We start from the raw sequence: 26581 nt of genomic DNA on the forward strand, positions 1-26581 counted from the left end.
TCATTAGATGAAAGGCAAAACCAGTTCCTGAGAGAGTGGGTGTGAAAATGGTGAATTTCGATATTATAAAGGATTCAAAGCATCAAATAGTAATTGTATATTTTATTAGATTTAGTCGAACACTATTCCTTGGTGGTCCTTAAACTCTTAAACTTGGGATTTGTAACACAGAGCTAACTCAATTGGAATTTGAAATCAGAACGGCTAGGTTTGTGGGTTTCCGTCTTGGATACTGTAAACAACACCGTCTTTTATCGATATACACTCACCATTCCTAACATCTTAATTGATAACAGGAAGTCGACAGAGCTGTGGTCAGCCGAAATAAAAGGCAAAATCTCTCTTAAATCAGACTTACAGTTAAAAAAAAGAAAGGACAGGATAGTTAATATGTCCGCGACCAGTTCGGTAAAACTGGCCGATAGAATAAGTACCAGGGGTCCATTCGTTTGACTAAAAACTCTTCAAGGCGATGCTCCAGCATGGCCACATTAAAAATGATTGAAACGAGTAAAAGAAAATAAGAGACAATGACTTTGATAATCGGTTTGCTTTCGAAATGATTTGTGATACATTTGACTTAATCTTCATAATCACATGGTTGTTGTTTAGCATCCAGATGAGACCTGATCGACATCCGTGACGAGAGGCAATCCAACCGTGACTACCTATCTTTTCCTTATTTAAGACGATAAGGTGCGACTTGAAGGAAATTTTGCTGTTACTTCTAGCATGTTAAACCAATGTAGAAACTCACTTGTTGGTTCGATATCACATGGTTGTTGGGAGTTATTTAGCCACAGGTTAAGATCTGTTCCAGCAGAAACAGTTACATTTATGATAAAAAAAACTAACAAAATTTACAGTGAATGCCAAAACTTCAGAATTTATTAGTAATACAAGCAGAATTTACTGTTAACCAAGAGTAATAATTTCTAGACACATAAATAGTGCCACACACTAAGCAAAGTGTATTATAGAGAATTGAGATTAGATGTAATCTGAGATGAATAAAGCCAACACAAAGAATTTACTTTCAACGATGAAATAACCTTTACAGGCTTTTTGTATGGAAAAAAAAAATCTACCAATTTTAATGTAACATTTATCTGATTTTTGTTGGAAAATCTTACACTGCTAGCACGCACCTGTATATGGAATTAACATTAAATATTTAGCAGTTAATTAGCAGAACACCATCTAATTAAATGCATTACAGTAATTAGTGTCATAGTCAAATATTTTTCATCTGTCCATAAATTGAGCTGGTAATTCCATTCCAAACTGGACCCGCTATATTTTCACTTGGGTTGCTAAGGAGGAAATTGGGCTAAAATACCCCCCCCCCCCCAAAAAAAAACCCAACAAAAAACGAATAGCCTAACTTTTCACACATACTCATAAAAAAAAAAAAGGTTTGGGCTTTTAAGAGAAACAATATGAATAAAATATATGTCTATCTAATCACAAGATGTACCTGGAATCTGGAGGAGACCTAAGATGAAATTCAGCGTGTTTTGAAATTGCGAAAATGCACACCAAAAGCATAAATCTTTTATTATACTTGGCATCTCTACAGACAGGTTCATCAATGGATAATACTTTCCCGTTCTTACAAATATTTTTAAAAAAAGAAAAAGAAAATAATAATAATAATCACCAAAAACTAGAGAGACATACATGTATACTTCGGAGAAAAGTTTTCCATTATCCATAAAATAGAATTAAAAAAAAAAATCTGGGATGGGTGAAGAATGGTTTCATTCAAAAAGACCTCTGACCTAGCATTGCATTATCTGTACTACAATAAAGTTCTATGAAGAGATCTACGGGTATATAAGCTGAAGTGAACTGTAATATTCGATATTTGAGAACAAACAATCATCCACTACAAACTAAATGAAGCTATTTATTATTTTTCTGTCTTTCCCATTTCATTCCAGTCTTCCTTTACCAAAACATCTCAGCAATTTCTAGTTTTAAATGTAAGTAGAACAGAGTAATTTAAATAAACGAGGGAAAGAAGCAGCAAAACTTATAATTGGGAGTGCTTGACAAGGTGTGAAATAAACAATAATGAAATATGTAGGCCGTTCCAATAAATAAGCGCAGATAAAAACACTCACCTGTAGAACATGGCCAGGTTTTATAATCCTCGGTAGGGAATGAGGCGAGGAGACCCTAACCACATGGCATGAAATAATTATAACGAATGTTTTGATTGGTCGATTAATCCAGTATAACCAATAGAAACGTTACTTTCTCGTGCTTTGGCTCCTTACTTTCAAAACCACGCCAAAGATGGCTGAATATTTCCAAACTGTTTACACAAAATACTGTAAAAGTGTCAGCTGCAATCCAGAAGTCATTCGACAGATTGAATCGGTTTTTCGGATTTCCTCTTATCTCATTGCAGGTAAATTAAACTTACAGTCATTGTTGATTTCTCTTATTATACATAACTTTCTTAGCTTTCAATATATTTTCATTTTCTTCAATGAAAAATCGTCCACGCCAACCACGACCGTCGTTGTCAAATGGTTCGATTCTAGGTTAAATCCGATTCAATTCACGTTGCTAATGAACTTTGCAAAGCACCAATCTCACTCGATCGTATTCCCCTCTATAGATTTTACATTTTCTGATCTGCATAACAAATAAATCGATACTATCACTTGCCCTCCGGTTCGAACTTCGCTTAATCGAAGGGAATTATTTTTGAGGGGACGGTGTTGTATGAAACACCTCGGTATTTAGTTCAGTTCGTTGACGTCTTGAGTTCAAATCCTTCCAGGTTAGACTTCTAATTGCATGCTTAATTGCAAACCGAACCAGCGTGCAAGCCTCTACATGGTCACTCGACATCCTAGAAATAGCAGTCAAATTTATTTCAAATCATTCCCGGCGAAGGTAAAGAATACGCACATACCCGTTTTCGGCGTGACCTTAACCCTAATCCTAAACCTAACCCCAAACGCCGAAAACGGGTGGTCTGCGTATTCTTTACCTTCGCCTCATTCCCTACCGTCATCAACGAGGAAAAGAGATAATGCAATCGTAGGTTTTCCTAAAATAAGTTGTGTTAGTCATGACAAAAATCATTTTGCTCTTAAGTCATATCAATGAAAACTGACCTGGAGCTAAGCAACGTGATCTTCGCAACCAAACGCTGACTAAAGGTAGCATTTAATTAAAATACAAACGACATCCTGTACAAATCAGAAGGAACTGCACAGATATGTGCAAAGATTCTGAAGTATGGTGTTGCATTGAATGCCGAGTTTGACAACTATACTGTTTCAACCGAAAGAAAACCCTAGGCATTTTCTTATTTGATTAATATTAGTAATTAATTGTGTGAAATTATGATTTATCTGTAGATTTTGTGTAGAACGTAGCATGTTTCTCTAATGGGCCCCTTTCGTGCTGTGCCGCAGCGCGTTTGTTTACCTACTTATTCGACAACTTAACCTAAACTTACGCTCCCTCCCATTTTATACTTTGCAATCAAGGAGTTGTTTAGCCGCTAGTCACGTTTGAACGAGCAGACTTAGGATCAAAGACATTCTAGCCGTAACACCCCCGTCTATTTTTTTGTTTGTTTCAGACATGTTTCCCAAACTTTGTGTTGGCGGTAATTATTTACAATTGTCTTCTCGATTAAACATTAACCGTCTTCTCTATCACCTTTGGCACCTTTACATTCGGGGTCGGCTTTTTTGTTTTTATTAACTCAACGTTGATAAATGAATTATCAGTTCAGATACAGGTGTTCAGTCAATCGTTGTACTCCTTTCAAAAAAATATCTTGACCTTCGGTAAAATAAATAATTACGTGGTTCATTTAGAAATATTTCTCTTCATTTCATCATCATCATCATTATTGTTTAACGTCCGCTTTCCATGCTAGCATGGGTTGGACGATTTGACTGAGGACTGGTGAACCAGATGGCTACACCAGGCTCCAATCTGATCTGGCAGAGTTTCTACAGCTGGATGCCCTTCCTAACGCCAACAACTCCGAGAGTATTTATGTCAGTGAAATTCAAGAGAAAGCAATGAATGTCACAACTTGCAGTCAACCCTTGAAAGGAACGGGGCCCCTCCAGGCCCTTTTCTTTCCCTCTGTTAACCTCGCCACTTCTCTCCTCCCACAACGATAAATCTGTTTCTTCCAACATACTCTAACTTCTATTTTTTTTTTTTAGTCACGAGGATTCTCTTTTTCCTTATGTGCAATAAGGTGACCCCCCCCCCCCCAGTACTGGTGCCACAAGAAAGCACCCAGTTCACTCTGTAAGTAGAACCAGTGACAGACAGTGCAAGGTCTGAGAAGGAACCAGTCTTAGCGAGGGCAAGACGACCTCCATAGTGCTGGTTCCACACACAAAAAAAAGATTGCTTACAGTACACACACTGTAAAGCGATTGATATTAAGAAGAAACCATGCCAAAACTGAGTCACTTGGAGCAAGATGTCGCCCAGTGGTTCCCAAACTTTTTAGGGCTGCTGCCCCCTTGAAACCTAGGTCACATTCCCAGCGCCCCCACCCCAACTAACCATCACAAACAGAGACCTCTTTCTGAAGCAAATTCAAAGCAACTGTATTTCACAAATAAAACTTAACCTAATGAACCCATTATTTTGTTTTTTTTAAATGAATCACTGTCCCATTATCGTCCCCACTTTTCTTCCACACCCCCTTGGAACTTTCCACCGCCCCCAGGGGGGCAATACCACCCACTTTGGTAACCACTGATGCAGTCCTTTGCATCCTGTTCAACCATCTAACCCATGTCAGTATGGAAAGTAGATATAAAATGATGATACTAAATATATGGGCGGGGGTGATGAGAAAATCTGTCTTCAACAAAATACTTAAATTTTTAGTTGATGTTTTATACTCAGGTTTTCTTTTATTTTTTTTCTCTCCTTATATATATATCGTGAAATATATTTGCCACCTAAATGTGGCTAACTCTTCAGGGTTGATGCTTTTGTAGCTTGTAGCCCCAGGAGGACATCTCCTCCAGCTGGCTATTGACACGTTTTCTCTGCCCTATTGGTATTATTTGCAAAGGGCAGTCATCCTCCCTATCGTCGATCTGACATGATACACACGAACCAGAGTTTCTGGGTATTGGCCCTTCATCAGTGTGTGTGACAACCACATATTTATTAACCCTTTCGATACCAACCTGTTTGAAACTGCCTCTGGCTCTGTGGTTCAAATGTCTTGTTTCCATTAAGTTCTGAATTAAAATCTTCCACCAAACCTTAGTCACAATTTATGTTCCTAACACTAGCTGAATGATAACTAAGTTATTTTACTAAATTCTTTGTTATATTCAAAATTAATTGAAAGAAATACAGTAACGAAAGGGTTTATAAAATAAGGTTAACCAATTTTTTTTTACATCTTTTCCCTAAATGCTTAACTTGAAAACGGTATTTCTTATAACATGTGACATATTAATTAAAAGTACACCAAAATTTCTATGTTTGATCTGCAGCGTATCTTGATGTCATAAACATTGAAAACAACAAATTTAGGTCATCTGTTTGTTTCTTTTATTCGCTGCCCTACAATACATTATATATCAAACTCATTACTGTTTCTTTCATTAAAATAATTATGATTTTTTTGTTCCTTTATGTTCAAGGTCGCTACAATGACAGCCAAGTTCTGTCAGAACTGGTATATTCGGCCTCCAGACTTATGGTTATGTTGAATGACATAATATTGCAACAGGCGGTTAAAATTGTTCCCAAAGTGGTTAGTATTTTGTCACGTTCTTTGCTAGTGTCATCATCATCTAACGTTCGTTTTCCATGTAGGTCAGACAGTTTGACAGGATCCAATAAGCTGTAGGACTGCATTGTGCTCCATATCAGATTTAATATGGTCTCTGTAGCCGGATGCCCTTCCTAACACCAGCCACTTTATAGTGTGTACTGGGTCTGGTCCTTTTTTTTGTGTCATCGGTATTTGTGAGGTTACCCTTCATCATTATCATCATCATCTTTTAACATTGATTGTCCATGCTGGCATGTTTTGGATGGCTTGACCAGGGCTGGTAAGCTGAGGAGCTGCACCAGACTTCAGTCTGATTTGGCATGGTTTCTATAGCTGGATGCCCTCCCTAACACCAACCACTCCGATAGTGTAGTGGGTTCTTTTACGTGCCACAGCATGGGTGCCATTTGCATGACACCAATGTCCACCACGACTATGATTTCACTTGGCTTGATGGATCTTCATTCTCAAGCACAGCATATTGCCAAAGGTTTTGGTCATTTGTCATTGCCTCCATGAGGCCCAATACTGAAAAGGTGCATTTTATGTGCCACCAGCACAAGTGCCAGTTACACAACACTGACATCAACCACATTGCCTCCATGAGGCCTAACATTCAATAGGCAGCTTTTTATGTGCCACTGGCACAGGTGTGAGTTATGCTACACTGGCATTAGCCACATTGCCTCTGTGTGACTTAATGCACAACAAATGCTTTTAACTTGCCACCGGTATGGGTGCCAGGTACACGACATCTGCACCAGCCACATTGCCTCTGTGAGGCTCAGTGCACGACGGGTGCCTTTTACATGTCACCAGCACAAGTGCCAGGTATGCGACACCAGAAGATCCCTACTATGTATGGGTTCTCCTTCAAAATTTGATCTCCCTCCTGAATGAAAATGATTTAGCATCATGGATAGTTGTTGCCCTCCACAGGTTGATGAGAAAATTTGAGCTTGGTACTTCCTGCAAATGAAATACTCCTCTATTTGGGGTGGTGAGTACAGCCCTTGAGTTTGCTAAAAAAAAAGAAACCCACCCCCCATACAGGCTTATACAGCTGATCTAAAAGTGCTGCCCATGACAGACAGACACCCCCCCTTTCTCCATCAGCTATGCCACTGCTACGAGTGATTCCATGCCTATCAGTTGGGTGGACCTTTCCTGGGTGTGATCAATCAGTGGACCCTTTTCTGGATGCAGTCTAAAATGGTTCTGCAGGAATTTGTTTTATCCTAAATTATAATGAAGCTGATGTGAAGACTTGTAATTGTTTAAACCTTACAAACTTTTATCTTTTTGGTGATATTTCAGCCTTTGTCACATGACCGTATAATGCGATTATTGACTGTCCTGGAATACACAGAAGTGTTTGTTGAACTTGCAGTGAAGAAACTCTGGGGTGAGGTCGGCCGATGGATTGTAATTACAGTTATTCAGTTAGCAAAGTTAGTTGAATAACATTTATTTTCTTACTACAATGTGAAAACAAAAAGTTGTTAATTATAAACATGTTTGTTTATTTCTTATTTTACCTTTCCAAAAAATAATTAATTTAAATGGATTCTCACATGATGAGAATGAAAGATAATTCTCTCAAAATAAATTACTCTTAACTTTGCTTGATCTCCAAAATAGTTCCTGGAAGAACTAGGACAGGTCAGGGTTATATTAGAGACTTGTGCCCTGTCTTATCACTAATGTATATATACTGCCAAGGGGAAATTACAGGTATGTTAATCCAGGGGATAATAATAAAGGTAACAGAATTAATTAAAAAAAAAAATTTTATGTCATCTATTTCCAAAAGTGAAAGTAACAACGGAGTGTTTGTGCAGCTTGGGCTGAGTAAATATAACCGGGTATTTTTATATGAGCACTTCATTATTGTTAATGATCTTTTAAAATGTTTGACCCTTTAGCCTTCAGAATCCTCTACCAAATGTAATGCTTATTTATACATTGTTTTCAGTTAATCATGCTTTATCTCGTAGCTTTGAGATTTCAGTGATGTGATTTGTATATTTTTAGAATGGCATTGTAAGGTAGGTGTGAGATGCCAGATGTGGCCAGTTTGAACATAAAACAGGTAGAATATTTGGGCGGCCAGATATGGTTGGTTTAAATGCTAAAGAGTTAATCATCATCATCATTATCATCATTTTACGTCTGCTGGTATGGGTTGGACGGTTTGACTGGGCTGGCACACAGGAAGGCTACACCATTTTATCAAAGAAAATTCTAATTTGCAACTAAGTGAGAATAATTACTGATTAAATACTGTCAATTGATGGAGTGAATTTTAGGGCTTATAAATCTAATATTCTCCTATCCTTCCTTAATACCGGTTCCCATATACTACTCATATCTACACTTGGTCTGCTTAGGAGGTTGTTGTGTCCTAGCAAACCAGATGAGGACAAATATCCGTCAAATGTAAATAATTCCTCATCTCTCAAATATAGAACTGTATTACCCAACCTTGTTTTAATTAATTTTGAAAATAATGAAGAATTTAGTAAAATAACTTTACTGTTATTCAGCAAGTGTTTGAAATATAGATCAACATGAAATTTTGATGGAAGATTTGATTTCGCACGCCGGGCGAAATGCTTAGTGGTATTTCGTCTGCCGTTAGGTTCTGAGTTCAAATTCCGCCGAGGTTTACTTTGCCTTTCATCCTTTTGGGGTCGATAAATTAAGTACCAGTTACACACTGGGGTCGATGTAATCGACTTAAGCCCCTTGTTTGTCCCCTCTATGTTTAACCCCTTGTGGGCAATAAAGAAATAAGAATCGTTAGCATGCCAGGGAAAATGCGTTTTGTCTGCCTTTAGGTTCTGAGTTCAAATCCTGTCGAGGTCAACTTTGCCTTTCATCTTTGGGGGTTTGATGAAACAAGTACCAGTTGACCACTGGAGTCAATGTAATGAACTTAGCTCCTTCCCCAAAATTGCTGGCCTTGTGCCAAAATTTGAAACCATCAATCATCACCATCATCATCATCACCATCATCATCATCACCACCATCATCATCATCACCATCATCATCATCACCATCATCATCATCACCATCATCATCATCACCATCATCATTATACTTTTTGAAATTTTACATTGTATTTAATATCACGAATGATATTGAATTTATTATTTTATTTTCAAAGAAAAGAATTAGTTTTGTATTTGGTAAATCTTATTAATTTACATTAATGGTCTAATTTGTTTTTATTTTGTTCTTAATCACAGAGCTGTACTACGATGCCTTTTGTTAATCTGGTACCAGGCTGGAATACAAGCAACACCACCCATCAGTCCAATTGATCGGGACATTCTGATGATGTCTTCTAAGAAACTTGATGTAAGTCTTCTCTGTTAAAAGTCTACATTAAAACATGTTGTAGTAAAAGACATGTCTTTATTATACGACTGTTAACTGCATCACAGTCATCATCATCATCATCATCATTTCTTAATCAGAATATGATATTGGCCTTTAGTTTGGTTCTGTAAGTGCAGACATGGCTGTGCGGTTAGGAAGGTTGTTTCCCAACCACGTGATCTTGGGTTCAGTCCTATTCTATAACACCTTAGGCAAGTGTCTTCTATTACCCTGGCTTAACCAAAGTGTTGTGAGTGAATTTAGTAGATGGAAACTGAAAGAAGCCCTTGCCTGGTGCAGCCATCTGGTTCGCCAGTCCTCAGTCAAATCGTCCAACCCATGCTAGCATGGAAAGTGGACGTTAAACGATGATGATGATGTATAGACACACACACTCACATACATACATATATTCATATATGTATGTTTATGTGTAGCTTTGTCTAGACATCTCATGATGGTTAAAAATGTGTCTTATCATTATACAAGAGAGATTGTAGGACTCGTAACAGAACAAAAGAACCAGTTTAACCTGGTTTCCATGGTGTATAAGTGGTAACATTCTCTCTGAACAGGACGCTAGTCCCTCACAGGGTTAACTCCTCTGGAACTCATTTGCAGCTGAGGGGACCGGAGCAACAGGAAATGAAGTGTTTTGCTCAAAGGCACAATTCATCGTCCAGGTTGGGAATTGAAACCGTGTTTTTACGATCGTGAATGCAGCATCCTAAACACTAAAACCACAGAACTTCTGTGTACCAATTTTGAGTCTATGAATTAGAGACGGCATTCCATGATGCTGATATTGGTTATTAACTTTTTCCAAGAACCTTCATGGCAAAAAAAAAAGGATAAAATATAATATAAAGGAGTTATTTCCCTTGATCATAAGTTTTCTTGTGCTCTGATTAATCCATTAACTGCCAATTTTTTTAATTCACATTTTTTGAATTTGCCAGGTGTCTTATGAGTTAAAGTAATATTTCGTATTTAAATTTTCTTCATATGTGAATTGTTTTGGAAATTATGATAAATTTTTCGAAAAGTCCCAAATGGAGATCACTGAAAAAACAAGCATATTTATCCTTTTCTATTCAATTGCAATAATAAACATTTTAGTTTTTTTGGAAACTGTAGTATCAAATGCGAAGGTGTATGAAATATCAATCAATGATATAAATGGGAAATGCAAAAAAAAAACGAAAAAAAATACGTTTTCAAATCAGTCAATATTTTTGTAATTCAAAAATTACGATTTATGACATAAAATGTCCTCCAGAATTAACCAGAGCTAATAATGACAACCTTTAACAACTAAATATTGTTAAACACACCTCTGCAAATGCAATGTCCATAAGCAATTCCCTTTAACTACAAAAAACAACCAACAGTGAGACTATTTTTAGCAGATCCCCAAAAGGGTTGAATGAATCAAGCTTACAATATTTTGGTTGAACTAAGCTTACAGTGTTGATCCAATAGAATTAATTACATGGAACTTGTAAAGAACAAAATCAAAGTTTAATCTTGCTATTTTATTCACATTCATTTATTCCATTAAAAAAATGGGTTTCTCAAAAAATGTAGTGATTCTCACTGACTACTTTTGTAGGCGTACTTCAGTCAGACCAGTTCATTCTATCACATTTCAAATTGTGATCTTTAAAGAACCATGGACGAGGCAGATTTTTCTTGTTGCCAATTCTCACCCGTTTCCATGTGAAGTAACAGTTGTCTGTGGCCAGACATGTTTTCATGGAAGATTGAAAATGAAGGACTCTCTGAGTGGTTGGCGTTAGGAAGGGCATCCAGCTGTAGAAACTCTGCCAAATTTAGATTGGAGCCTGGTGTTGCCATCCGGTTTCACCAGTCCTCAGTCAAATCGTCCAACCCATGCTAGCATGGAAAGCGGACGTTAAACGATGATGATGATGATGATGATTGCTTGCATGACATGACACTTGTTTACAAATATCACAGGATGTCACAACAAGGACACACTAACACTCTCTCTCTCTCTCACATACACAGTATGAGCTTCTTCCACTTCCTGTCTACCAAATTCACTCACAAGGTTTTGGTTGGCCTTGGGCCAAAGTAGAAGACGCTTGCCCAAGGTGCTTGGCAGTAGAACTGAACCTAAAACGATGTGGTTTTGAAGCAAACTTCTTACATAGCCACACCCGTTTCTATATTTCCATTTAATTTTCAACCAATAAAAAATTTCTGATTTCTCTCTCTCTCTCTCTTTCCTTCCTTCCTTGACAAAAATTGTTATTAATTCCTAATTACTTTCCTTCTCATTACAAGTTCAGTTTCAATTAGCTGAATTTTACTTTTGGCTCATTATATAGCGCACGAAAGATAAATGATGAATCTATTTTATCCTGTTTTCAATAGTTAGTGGTTGAAAATCTGATGACAGAAAAAACTAAAAGTAAAGACACATTTGTCCTGAAACGTTCAGGTAAACCAATGAGGTCATTAAAGGCAGGTAAGAAATGTTTGGAATCTCATATAATAAAACAATTAAGTGACAAGAAATGTTTAATTGGATTTTGATATATAATGACAATTGAATAATTATTTGTTTTGTTAAAGTTTGTTTAAAAGATGTAAACATCACTGTTATGCAAATTTTACAAATAGATTTTATGTAATGATTAAGATAACGAGCTGGCAGGATCGTTAGTGTGCTGAGCAAAATGTTTAGTGGCATTTCTGCCATCTTCATATGTTCTGAGTTCAAATTTTGCCAAGGTCAACTCAGCCTTTCATCTCTTTGAGGTTCATAAAATAAGTACCAGTTGAGGGTCAGTGTAATTGTCTTATCCTCTGCCCTGAAACTGCTTGCCATGGTACTCCAGCTGCCACTCAGCTGCCAGAGATGAGGTGTACCTGTCATTCAAAAAGGCCAACCTTGTCACATTCTATGTCAAGCTGATTCTTCTTGAGAACGTTTACCCTTTTGTTACCAACCCAGCAGAAACTGCCCCTGGCTCTGAGTACAAAAGTCTTGTTTCATAAGTTTTGAATTAAAATCTTCCACCAAACCTTAGTCACAATTTATGTTCCTAACACAAGCTTAATGATAACTAAGCTATTTTACTAAATTCTTTGTTATATTTAACATTATTTGAAAGAAACACAGAGCATCTCAAAAGAAATATGGTAATGAAAGGGTTAAAATATATAATAGAGAAACAATTCTTAACCCTTTTGAGACCAACCTGACTGAAACTTATAATACTTTCCCTGAATGGGAAAGTATTATAATCACAATCACCTATACACCCTGGGGACTGAGTCAAACTCTGGCTTTATGAGTCCTGAGTCTAAGTAAGTAAATAACATGAAAACACTCTTCATTGAGTCCATTGCTTATGGGATACACAACAATGAAATGTTATTTTTAAGAAGGGGGATCAATCAATCATGATTTCATATTAATAAGTATCTAAAATTTCTATTTTAATTTGTAGCACCAAACGAAAACTGTAGAACATGGGTTCTTCCAGAAGCTGAAGACATTGAAAAGAAATTGTTTTTGTATAAACCTTCAAAGCTGACGCAGACACAGATGCTGGCCGAGTTTATACACATATCACGACCATTAGTCCATAGTATCCTTTCAAAGAAATGCTTTTGTTCTCTTTTTATCCTGTCCCATTTTGCTGACATTGAATGATAATGGCCAATAGTCTTGTACAGTGAGCAGATGTGTCATTTGAATCTTTGTCAGACATCATAGCATTTCTTTATCCACATTCGATTGTATTTTGATTCATTGGCTATAAACTGAATTAAAGTGTGGTTGTTTGACTATGAAGCCGGCTTCCCATTGTGCAATGTTTTAGGTAAGTCTCTTCTATTACTAACCAATGCCCTGTGAGGGAATTTGGTCGATGAAACAATTGTGTGTGTCTCTGTGCCTGTGTTTCTGATCCTCCTGCCACTTGATAACCGGTGTTGATTTATTAAAAAAAAATAATATTAGTATCTTAGTCAATTCACAGTTAGACAAATTCACTGTATGGACAATGATAAGACATATTATATATCAGAATTTTCCCAAATAATAAAAAAGAAAAAACCGATCAAAGGTTTTATAAAAAAATTGAATTGACATATCTTTATTCAACGTCAAACATCAAAAAACAAGACAAAGTCATTTAAAACGACATTTTGTATTGCGATGTTTCCTATCGTAAAAATGTCTACAGTGGTATTTCCTATAACCCCAGTTCTCTTTATGAAAGAATATACTTATCTTCTATCTATTTTTCTTGCGTAATATTCATCATCACCATCATCATTGTCGTTTAATGTCTGCTTTCCATGCTGGCATGGGTTGGACGGTTTGACTGAGGACTGGCCACACTCAAAAGGAGTTTTTATGTGCTACCTACACAGGAGCCAGTCTGGCGGCACGGGCAGCGACCATGCTCGAATGTTGCTTTTCACGTGCCACCGGCACATGTACCAGTAAGGCGACACTGGCAATGGTCACACTCAGATGGCACTTTTAACGTTCCACTGGCACGAGTGCCAATCAGGTGGTACTGTCATTGGCCATGTCAGTGATTTTGATTTCGTTATTTTATGAATTTCAGCAGTTTATACAAATCTTGTTGTTGTTGTTGTTTAGTTCCTGGTCATCCCTGATGAAGCAAAAACGTTTTAACTACAATCATCAGATGACACACATTTAATAACTCGTCACTGTTACATCAGTAACACAAGGGCTGCCCAGGGTGGCACTGAATCTGGCCATACCACTTTGGTATGTTTCACTTCTGCTTTTTTTTTTATTTGATTTCATTCCTTAACAGATTTCTAGTTCTCCTATTAAGTTGGAATGGTAAAAAGTCATGGAAGCCATGGATGAGTTCTTGCTTAATGGACATTGTTAGGTGAGACTTATTTATTTTCTCTCATTTTCCATTCTACATTCCATTCAAAATCATTCATGGCAGTGGATATACAATGCTAACATAAAAGACAGGCAGAACACAGTGAATTAAGCCATTGGACATCAGTTATATATATATATATATATATAGTGTTTCATCTGTCTTTATGTTCTGTGTTCAAATTCTGCCGAAGTCAACTTTGCCTTTCATTCTTTCGGGGGTTGATAAATTAAGTACCAGTTGCGGACTGGGGTCGATCTAATCAACTGGCCCCCTCCCCCAAAATTTTGCGCCTTGTGCCTAGAGTAGAAAAGAATATTTCTGTGTGATTGTTTACAAGTTGCATGCTCAAGTATGAACATTGTGATAATTACATATATCTGAGTTTTCTGAAACAGCTGTCGAGTTAAGAAATTATGTATTCTCTTCTTAGCATCCTATATATTTTATGCTCTATGTGAATATATTTGTGTGTGTGTGTTTATCTTTCTGAATATGTGCAAATGTGTCTGTCTATCTGCCTCTCTGTCTCTCTCTCTCTCTCCTTTCGTGGGCATCGGTACCATTTTCCTCTTTCTCCGTTCTTCCATTCTCCGAACTTTCCATCTTTCCGACGAAGGGCTACGCCCGAAACGTCATACACTCTCTCTTTCCTTTCCTGAGCGTCCAATAATACTATCCATATCACGTCCTCACTTTGTTGTTTTTTTGTTTTTTTGTTATTGTTTTTTTGAACTATATATATCTATATATATATATATATATGTATACATGTTTGATTTATTTATTTGATTTATATCTACTTATATTTTCAGTTTATACGTTATGGGTGATCTAAAAGATTTAAATCCAACTGAACGGACTGAGTTGAAACGAAGGACTTTCACACTGTTTTATTATTTGTTAAGATCACCATTCTATGACAGATTTTCAGAGTAAGTATTGTTTCTCAAATATTACTTATTAATGGGTGTAAGCAATACACGTGGCTTTGGGTTCAATTCCACTGTGCAGCACCTTTGACAAATGTCTTTTACTTCTTCCATATCCCCAGGCCAACTGAAACTAAAAGAAGCCCATTGTGTGTGTGTGTGTGTGTGTATATATATATATATATATATATGTGTGTGTGTGTGTGTTACTGTCTCCTTGTCTTGAAATCAGGTACTTGTTGTAAACAAGTGTCACCTTTATACAGGTGGTGTCATTCAGAACCAATCTTATGTGAAAACATGTCCAACCATGGGGTGGGGAGAAAATATTAAAATATTGCTTTATTTGGAAACAGGTGAGGGTTGGTAACAGGAAGGGTTGACTCTTGCATTGAGTCTTGCATTGGGAGACAGAGTACAGCAGCCCCGCCCCCTCAACACAAGTGTTTCATCCTAAATATTTCTCATGCATTCTCTTCTCTATTTCTCTGAATGACTCATTCTCCAAAACCTACATTTGTACATTTGTCAAGCTCCAATATGTGGTGGATCAATGTTATGAATTATTGATTTGATAACTATTTGATTTTTGATTTTGATTTTCTTGTCTATTATTTCCAGAGCAAAGATCAAGATTTTATTGAAAGTATTTGGTGATAGCATTCCTGGGTTGAGCCATTTTACAAGTAAGCCTTTAAATTACTACATCTTAACACATTTTCCTTACATGCATATAACTGTTATTGCTAGCAGCAGTAGCACTACTACTACTACTACTACTACTACTACCACCACTACTACCACTACTACTACTGCTATTGCTACTACTACCACTACCACCACCACTACTACTACTACCACTACCACCACTACTACTACTACTACTACCACTACCACTACTACCACCACCACCACTACTACTATTACTACTACTACCACTACTACTACTACTACTACTACTACCACCACCACCACCACCACTGCTACTACTACTACTACTACTACCACCACCACCACCACCACCACCACTGCTACTACTACTACTACTACTACTACTACTACTACCACCACCACCACTGCTGCTACTACTACTACTACTACTACCACCACCACTACTACTACCACCACCACCACTACCACTACTACTACTACTACCACCACTACTACTACTACAACCACCACTACTACTACTACTACTACTACTACTACCACTACTACTACTACTACCACCACCACTACTACTACTACTACTACTACTACTACTACTACTACTACTACTACTACTACTACTACTACTACTACTACTACTACTACTAGCGAGAATTTACAAAAAACAAAAGACGAAGATGGGTGTGCAAACAACAAACAGATGTATTAGTTTAACGCTCGGGAAGTGAGAAAGTCTTTTATGTTTCGAGCCTTCGCTCTTCAACAGAAGGGAAAAACAGAAATAAACAGGGAGAGAAAACAGAAAAAGGTATAGTGGCTAGCGATCTATCACGGTGAAGTACTACTTCTACTACTACTACAAACTATCTATCTAATGTCCATATTTTCCCTGCCTGTATGGTTCAACAGGATTCGGTGAACCAGAAGACAATGTAAACCTCCAGTGTCCACTTTGGCACTGTTTTTGCTGCTTGGCAGTTTGATGTGCAAAAACCAGTAGAATGGGGTACCACAGTTGAAAAACTTGGTGCAGAATACTGTCTCACAAGGTCTCATCTAACTCATACTAGCATGAAAAAATGGACATAAAAGTGTTGTTGTTGATGATAATATATATATATATGTATATGTGTGTATATATATTGTGAAGGGGTTGGTTATTTAACTGTTTGTGTTCAAAGCTTTGATTTGCTGACCCTTATTTTCAAAAATGTAGTATGGAGATGGACTTAGGCAATGGTAGAAATAAAGGGCCATGCTGTATACTTGAATTGAATAGTAGCCCGCGCTCTTAACCACTACACCATATGCCTGATGAAGGCTGGAGGGTATATCAGCCGAAACGTTGTGTTAACAACAAACAAGATGAGGACAAGTATCCGTCAAATGTAAATAATGTACATAATTCCTCATCTCTTAAATTATAGAACTGTAGACATTTAATGTTTCGTTATGTTTCGTCTTAATTGATATATTTAAACATTTTTTATCTCTTTTCAGATCCTTTGATTTCCTACATTCCATATTGGCAAAAGGTCTATTTCTACCTGTGGTCCAGCTAAACAATCACATTCACTTGTTTGTTGTTCAATGAATGTGGTGTGTATATGTATATGTATATATATATATATATATATATATATATATATATATATATATATATATATATATATATATCAATATATATACACTCATACGCAAACACACATATGGTACATGTAACATCCAAACACACACACATACAGATGTATACATTACACTTATGCACACACTCACACACATATATAGTCACATACACACACTCTGAAATGCACATATATATAAGTACACATTTCTACACGTGTGTATGTATTAGTGCGATCATCATCATCATCATTATCATTTAATGTCCGTTGCCCTATGCTGGCATGGGTTAGATGGTTTGTCCAGCTTACCAGACCTGGTCAAACCGTCCAACCCATGTCAGCATGGACAACAGATGTTAAATGATGATGATGATGATGATGATAATACTGATACATACACACACACATACACTCATATACACTTGTAGGTACATGTATGTGTGTGTGTATGTATTCCATTCACACACACACACATAGGTACACTGCACACATGCACACACACATATACAGAGGAGCACTACACACATGCGCACGCGTGCACACACACGCACGCACATAAGTACACATAAGTACACTGCACACACACGCACGCACATGCACGCACGTACACACATGCACACACACACACAGAGGCACACATAAGTACACTACACGCACACACACACACGTACACACACAGAGGCACACAAGAGGTACACATTACCACCATTAATGCAAACACATAACCTTCACTGTTTTGTGGTTTTGATGTTGCATTCCCAGTTTTGTACAAATTGTCACAGTTTTGTATAAACTCTTTTTACTTCACAGAACTTATTTGCTGCAATACTCCTCCCAAAGTTTAAACTCTCTTGTTTCAAACTAGCACGATTGGCTAAGTTGGTGTTTTTGAGTTGGAAGCATTCATTAATTCTGTCCATGTCTTTTAATCACGAATGAATGTAAAAACAGAAAGATTACAATTGTATATTTTAAAGAGAATTAAAAAAGAAAAAACTACTTTTTTATCAAATTGTTGTTCCATATTTCTCTGTCTGTCTGTCTGTCTGTATATATATATATATATATGTGTGTGTGTATACGTTTGTTGTTAGTGTTTGTCCCCCCACCATGGCTTGACAACCCATGCTGGTGTGTTTACGTCCCCGTAACTTAGCGGTTCGGCAAAAGGAGACCGATAGAATAAGTACTAGGCTTAATAAAGAATAAGTCCTGGGGTCGATTTATTCGACTAAATGTGGTGCTCCAGCATGGCCGCAGTCAAATGACTGAAACAGATAAAAGAATGGATTTATTTACGTATTTTGCCTTTTCATTTCTATCACAGTGTTCAATGTACAACAAACCCTGACGTGTTTCTGTAACGAAACCTATCTCTGGTACAAAGTTCTAGATGAATGATGAACGACATCTAGCTGAATGGACATATGAGATTAATGTGAGTTTAGGACAGAGATAGATCGAGAGAAAGAGAAAGAGAGATGATAGCTCACATATTCGTTATCTTTGATCACAAATCCAACTGTAAAGAAATCAGTTGCGTGTGTGTGTGTTTAAAAACAACAAATTGAACTCTTTGTAGGTTGAAAACATGTTGAACAGCTTTGATTTTCTAGCCATATTGGGGTCTCATCAGAGGTGAATATATCTGACTACCCCAGAGAAATAAGCAGCTAACGTACACATAATAAAACGTTCAAGAGGAGGGCCTGTTCTTACTGATCTGGGCACATCTATAGAGACATACCATAAAGAAGTAGCCAAAGTCCCCCACGGAAGTTTCCAATATATGTTTAGCAGCAACACAGGGCTCAGTTATTTTTCACTTAGTTGACTACCTTACAAATAATTTTCGCTGCAAGCCACCAGAAACGGTTGCTCACTGCTATGAAGCGCTATGCTATCGTCCTTCAACCTCTGAGCATTCAAGTTAGTCGAAAAGAAGAGGATGCATATACGGCAGATTGTCAGATCGCCGCGAATAAATTTGCCGATGAGCTTCTTCATCGTCTCCTGCAGTCGATGGTCGGCTTATGCAGTATGAAATGATGCAGATTCTCTCACTGTCGTCGGCACCGCTGCTATTAGGTGCTGGGAAGGGTTGTATTACGGATACATTTTCTTCAATGGGTTGGTATTTGGGGAGGCTGAATCAGCAATTGGTGCTTGAATTGAGGGGCGGTCAGTATCATAGCGTGAGTCATTTATTTAACGTGTTAGAATAATTTTTTTTAAACATATAAAATATCTGACACGATTTCAAAATTTACCTCGATTCTTAAAAAGAAACCCCAGCAAATTCAGTTAAAAATTGCCGTTTCATTTGTTCGTTGTGTTTCTGAAGAGACGCCATCTTATAATCAAGACATTATAAACACTTACACCAAAATAAATAAATTTCCCAACTTCAGCATACAACCATGTCTGATCTTCGAAATTTTAATCACCTAATGGTTTTTTTTTTTTCAATATATAACTGGTATTTGATCAAAATCTAGAAAAGGGACGAATTTAAAATGGGAATTATGAAGTTTTCAAACTAGACTTCGTAAATCACCTCCCTGGCCCTCGCATCTGTGTCACCTCCCTGCTAACTCCACGCCCTTAATAATATAATATCATGTTATGTATACTATAATGTCATGGAATAAGTATGGCGGCACTTCCGGTTTATTCTCTGCAGATTTCTTCACCTTTGTTATTAGACTTGAGTTTGATTTATTTTAAATTGATGACGTTCAAAATTAAGTATTCTCTTATTTTTCGTAATCTAAATAACATTCAGCTTCCTGTCACCTTTTCCTCTTAGACTACTACTACTACTACTACGACTACCACCACTACTACTACTTTGTTATTGACGTTATTTATTTTAATTAGATTTTTTCATTTGTACTCTTAAAACGAGGAAACTGACATTTAATGACATTATTTTCATGAATAATATTTTCGTTTTTATTTTTCACAAAGTAAAATTTTTTTTATTATATCGTTAAGTGATCAACAATGGATATTAACGTTGTTAAGCTTTTCTGTCTGAATTGCCTATACCCTACACTGGAATACTCGGGCTACGGATGCACAACATTGTTGTAGTCACAATGTTTCAGTCATTGTACTCTCCCGCCATCTGCAGGTGCCTATCGCATTTGATTATTGTTTTCGAACTGGCATTGCCTCTGCCTCTACCTCTCTCTCTCTCTCTCTCTCTCTCTCTCTCTCTCTCTCTCTCTCTATCTTCTCTCCTCACGTAACCGGTGTTCAGCCACCGTCCGTGCAACATCTATATTCCTCCCTATGCCTGTGAAATCTTGTATCCCTGCCGTAAGGCTTTATTTCTACACACACCAGCTTAATTTAATTCGTCCTTAGTCGAAAGACACCTGTTGTTATGTCCTGTTATTTGTATTTGTGTAACATTCTCCGTTTTTTTTTCCGTCCTTGTTTTGTATACATTTGCTGCTTTCTTCCAAGGAATCTAATGCTCTTAGCTTAGTTTTTCCTTGGGGCTGGCCAGATTGGAGCAATCTCGAGTATAACCGAAATTGCAAAGATAATCTGGAACTCGATTGAGGCTTCTCTCTTCCTATTGCGTACCTACATCCAGTTTCACTTTCTTGATCAGTTTTTAATTGCTAATAATAATAATAATAGTAATAATAATAATGATAATAGTTGTAATCCGATTCTTTTCTTTTCCAACAGTTGAGTGTATATGAAAAAAAATGTAATAATAATAATAATGATGATGATGATAATAATAAATTTCTTCAAATAAATCTTAATATGTATATATATATATATATATATATATATTTTAAATAAATTTCTTCAGATAAATCTTAATATATATATATATATATATATATATATATATATATATATATATATATATAAAACTGGTACTTATGTAATAATAATAATAATGATAATAACAATAATAATAATTCTTGAAAATTCTTGAAGGCGGTGCCCCGGTATGGCCACAGACTGATAACAGAAACAATAAAAGATAAAAACAACTTGATATCAGATTTCGTAAAAATTTCACTTATCAATGAATATTTGTAAAATTGTCCATTTTTATTGTGTGTTGTCGCTCATTATTTCTTGTGGGGGTTGAAAAGGGTAGGATTTCGTAAAGGATCCTGTGAAGAATGAAAAGATGACGGACTAATTACCATTTTTAACCCTTTAGTATTCGGGTTACTCTGCCAAATGTGATGCTTATTTATTAAATTGTTTTGAAGTAATCGTAGTCTCGAGATATCGATGATATTGTTGTATATTTTTGGAATGACATTTTAGGGTAGGTGTGAAAGGCCGGCTCTAGCTGGTTTAAACATAAAACAAGAATATTTTTGCCAGATTTGGTCAGTTTAAAGGAAAAGGGTTTTTATAAAATTAACATTTTTTCCATAGCCATATTTCTAAGAGATTAGAATCTATAAAAAAATAACCAAGAAAGAATTACATGAATACAAACTCTATTTTCGTCTCCCATTAATAAAGAGTTGGGAAGGAGGAAGGTTAGAATATGTTACCAGAATTTCTGCGGGGTTTAGAGTGCCTTGGTATTTGTAATTTTGAAAAACGCTGCTGCAACTCTTCTGTGGAAATGTAACACCACAGTTTTTAGATCATTTTCTTTGTTTAACTTATATCATAACCTGTCCTTTGATATTGTTTTAAATTTTCGTACAAGGCCAGCAATTTTGAGGGAAGGAATCAAGTCGATTACATCGATCCCCAGTACTTCACTGGTACTTATTTAAACGACCCCGAAAGGATGAAAGGCAAAGTCAACCCCATTGGAATTCGAACTCAGAACGTAAAGATCCAGAAGAAATACCGTTAAGCATTTTGCCGATGCATTAGCGCTTCTGCCATCTGGTCGCCTAATCCGGTCTTTAATATCAGTATCAATATTAATATGAATATACTTATGCTATCGAAAGTCTTAATTCAAGAGAAAGGTTGCGGTGAATCCTCCGCGGTTTGTTTTCAATAGTTTTCTCCTTTCGTTGAAACCGCCATTGTCATCCTCTTCGTAATCTGACTCCTGGTTTCCATGATCTTCTTCATCGCTTTGATAGGGAAACAGCAAATCGTCTTCACTGTCGTCGATGTATTTTATGTCTTCCAGATCATCCAGTCGGAACACTTAAAATATGAGGAGGGGGAATAACGGATGGTGGTGGTGGTGGGAGATGAAGGATACACGGAAGGTGAAATATAGGGAGGAGGAGGAGGTGGAATGAAAGGGTTAGGGAAGGAGAAAAGCGAGAGAGAGAGGAGGGAAGAGTGAGAAAGATAAGAAAGTGAAGATATGTAAATGATAGGATAGAAAAGACACGGAGAAGGAAAGGTTAGAGAAGAGAGTAGAAGGAGGAGGAGGAGTTAATGACAAAGAATAAGGGAGGAGATTGTAAGATGACAGGAAAGAGAACGAGAGAAGAAAGTATGTACGCGTGTATGTGTGTGTGTGTGAAAGAGAGAGGAAAAGTGAAAAGGGTTGGAAACAAATTGAAAGGATGGGAAGTTAAGGATAGAAGATATTGAGAAAGAACGGAAGGAAAACAGGAAGTAAACGAAAGAATTGTAGAAAATGGAGGAAGGGAGGGAGGGAGAGGGAGAGAGAAGGAATAAATTGAAAGGAAGTGAGTAGGGGAGATTTAAATTTGATGGAAAGAAAAAAGGAAGAGGCGGAGAGAGTGAATAGGAATGAGGTGAAGAAAGGAACGATTCATAAAAGGAGAAAGAAAGAAAAAGATATTATGTAGAGTTACAGATAAATAAATAAAAAATTAAAACGGTAATGAATAATATTTAAAGCACATTAAAAAAAAAAAAAGATTCTTTAAACAATATAAAGTGCAATGTTGCAACGTTCATGGTTTCCGCGGCAATAATAGTAGCTAAGTAAATTAATTAGTATCCGGGAAATTCATCACGATAAATACACTGTGGATAATTACACCGCAGTGAATACATCGATTCGTATTTTTATCGCAACCTAATTGCAAGCTAATAACAATACATCGTCAACAAATCCGTCACCATGCCAAATACGCAGTCGGTAAATTCAAAGACAAAACTTATTATCAAATATATTCAATCAAAAAAAAAAAGAAATCAATGTTACTTTTAAAATAGTATTACAAAAAATGCAATAAAAAAAGATAACACACTTTTAAATTGGAAGAAGAAAGAAATGTTCTTTAGATAAATTATTAACGATGTCGTTAAAATAATCCAGCATTTTGTGACTTCGAAATTCATTGATGATGCGTTGAATTTTGCTGTACTATCTTTATATTTTTTTTCATAGTGTGAATTTTCTGCACGACTGATACGCTGTTTGATTATAATTTCGTTTCCTCGTTGTTCTTTCTTCAAGATTTCTAAAGATTTCCAGATTACAGGGTGGAATACTTTTATTCTTTGGATTTCTTTCCCATTGTTAATGAAATGCGACATAATTCTTTTTTTTTTTTACTCTGTTGAAGGAAACAATAACGTTTAGTGATATAATTAGTTGCTAAGAAGCCTGCTTACCAACCACAAGGTTTCGGGTTCAGTCCCACTACACCGTACATTGGGCAAGTGATTTCTACTATAGCTCCCGGCTGACCAATCTTTTGTGAGCGATCTGGGAGACAACAAATGTATGGAAACCCATTGTGTGTGTGTGTATGCATGTATATATATATATATAATATATATATATGTGTGTGTGTATATGTATGTATGTACGTAGATATGCATGTCTATTTTTCAGTGCGTGGTGAGGCACAAGCCAAGCTCTTGTTATAATTATGTTATAATTATGTATATAATTATATATATATATATATATATATATATATATATATATATATATATATATATATATATATATATATATATATATATATATATATATATATATATATATATATAAGGGTAGCTTTCTAGGTGCAATCCCATGATCAGTCATGACCGGTCTCGGCGGCATATATATACACACACATACATACATATGGTAGGCTCGAGGTTATAGTAGAACACACTTGCCCAAGGTGCCACGCAGTGGGATTGACCCCTGAACCGTGTTGTTGGGAAGCACGCTTCTTACCACACAGCCACGCCTGCGCCTAATTTTTATACCATAGCAATGACGTAAATAATGTTTAAAAAAGCATATTGTAATCAACCCAAGAATCGAAATCGGGTTATTGTTCCGTTCTGTGAATCTCAGTTCCCTAATGACTTAGGGTTAGGAGACGGTGGACGACGGCGACGACAACAATAGCAACAACAACAACATCAACATCAACAACAACAACAACAACAATAGCAACAACAAGATAAAATACAAAGGAGAATTGAGAAAAATAAACGGAAACAAGAACCACTTTTTGAGGAGTGGAAATATAAAATCGAATGAATCAATCGCGTTGTGTTATCGATTTCTAACCAAGATAAAGCAGAGGCGTAGTGAGAGATGGGAGAGTGAGGGAGGAGGAGTTCCCCAGGCGTCGTTATTAAAGGGCGCAACATATTCTATGGTCAATCGTACCTGTTAATTAAGGTAGGCTTAACAAAAATATCTTTGAAGTGGACACTGGGAAAGTTAGCTATGCATCCGGGGTAGAAGACCAGAAAATTTGGGTGGAAGAAAATAATCGATTATGCTGATCGTCAGTACATTACCTGTATTTTATTGTATCGATTTCAAGAAGAATGAGCTTCTTTTTGTCTGCTATTACAAATTCATTCCTAGCTAGGTTGCTTCATAGGAATTTAAAATCGACTCTAGGCTGATAGCGATTGTCGTTACACAGACTGTTACTGAGCAGAACCGCCCCTTCTGGTGTAAGTATTGTTAAAAATATACATATAAACTTTAGGCTATTTTGTTTTTGTTTACAAGATTTTTGATGCAAACTCGTGTGTTGAAATATATTTGGGGGGTATCTTGGGAGGGTCATTATGTCAATAATAAACATACGCACTGTTTCTATTTCATTTCTGTTATTGCTGTCATTGTTTTTTTTTTATTTCTCAGTTGGTTAACCATGTTGTTGATGAGATCACGAGTGCTGACACAAGGAGTTTGTCAAACCTACGTGGTTGATCGACTGACCAAACAATTAATCAAACAATCGAATACGTAAATGGTTGCATAGTTAACCAATTGAAAAAAATAATAATAAAGAAGTGAAACAGAATCAGTGCATGTGCTTATCAATGGTATGATGACTCTCCCGAGATACATCAGACTTTAAGCTATTTCTATACATAGAACTACTTTGATATGACTTTAAACATTGTTTGCGAGTGTGTATCATTAAATTTGAAAACAGACCCACCATGTGCCGTAACCAATAAAATATTTTACTCACTCCATCTATTTTATTAATACTGTTACCCCAACCGCCACTACGAAGTTCCTGCAATAAATCTACGGATAACAACAGGGAATCGAAACTGTGCCGGTGCTTTACACATCATCTATTTATACATCTTATATATATATATATATATATATATATATATATATATGTATATATATATATATATATATATGTATATATATATATATATATATATATATATATATATATATATATATATATATATATATATATATATATATATATATATATATATGTATGTATGTATGTATGTATGTGTGTGTGTGTTGTGTGTATATGTGTGTGTGTGTGTTTATATATGGGATGTGAACAACCCAACACTTATCAACTAGTGGAGACCAAACACAACCAGCCACGCGCGCGCGCGCGCGCACACACACACACACACACATACAAGACTGGCTTCCACACAGTTTGTCTACGAAATTAATTCACAAAGCATTAGTGGGGCTGGGGCTATAGTAGAAGATCCTTGCCCAAATTGCCACGCAGTGGGAATGAACTCGAAGCCACATGGTTGCAAAGCAAGCTTCTTAACCACACGGCCACACTGACACCTACACTTGTCCCCCCCCCCCCCACTCATTATACCCAAGCTTAAAAAAGTTAAACATTGGTGATTAATATACCTATAGAAAATGTTTCACTGGATAGTTAGTTATCTAAGAAATTCTCAAGTTTATTTTCATAAAGATTAGAAAGCTATAATAAAACCAGACATAATCAATTATTAGCGACGGAATAATACCTAATATTATTAATATAGGTATTATTAATAATAATACCTAAAGGTAATCTTTATATCCAACTAAACATGGATATGTTGTTAGAACACTAAAT

The 26581-nt window shown here is 36.3% G+C and overlaps 2 protein-coding genes across 3 annotated transcripts in view; one reads left to right on the top strand and one right to left on the bottom strand.

The window, feature by feature from the left end:
- Positions 1-2167, bottom strand: part of LOC106874133 (xylosyl- and glucuronyltransferase LARGE2s) — a 39681-nt gene extending 37514 nt beyond the window's left edge. For both annotated transcript variants that reach the window (XM_014921748.3, XM_014921747.3), the window contains exon 1: positions 2127-2167. The gene's annotated coding sequence lies outside the window, so the exon portion shown is untranslated. The remainder of the gene's footprint in view (positions 1-2126) is intronic.
- A 69-nt stretch (positions 2168-2236) lies between these two features.
- Positions 2237-17352, top strand: LOC106874134 (peroxisomal membrane protein PEX16). Its single transcript, XM_014921749.3, has 10 exons — positions 2237-2416; positions 5664-5776; positions 7115-7248; positions 9050-9161; positions 11583-11676; positions 12665-12805; positions 14023-14095; positions 14911-15030; positions 15649-15713; positions 17197-17352. Exons 1-10 carry the CDS (start codon positions 2302-2304, stop codon positions 17256-17258), a joined length of 1029 nt encoding a protein of 342 aa, XP_014777235.1. The 5' UTR covers positions 2237-2301; the 3' UTR covers positions 17259-17352.
- The last annotated feature ends 9229 nt before the right edge of the window (positions 17353-26581 follow it).

This window comes from Octopus bimaculoides, chromosome 7 (assembly GCF_046866305.1).
Source record: "Octopus bimaculoides isolate indiv1 chromosome 7, ASM4686630v1, whole genome shotgun sequence".
NCBI classification, from domain to species: Eukaryota; Metazoa; Mollusca; class Cephalopoda; order Octopoda; family Octopodidae; genus Octopus; species Octopus bimaculoides.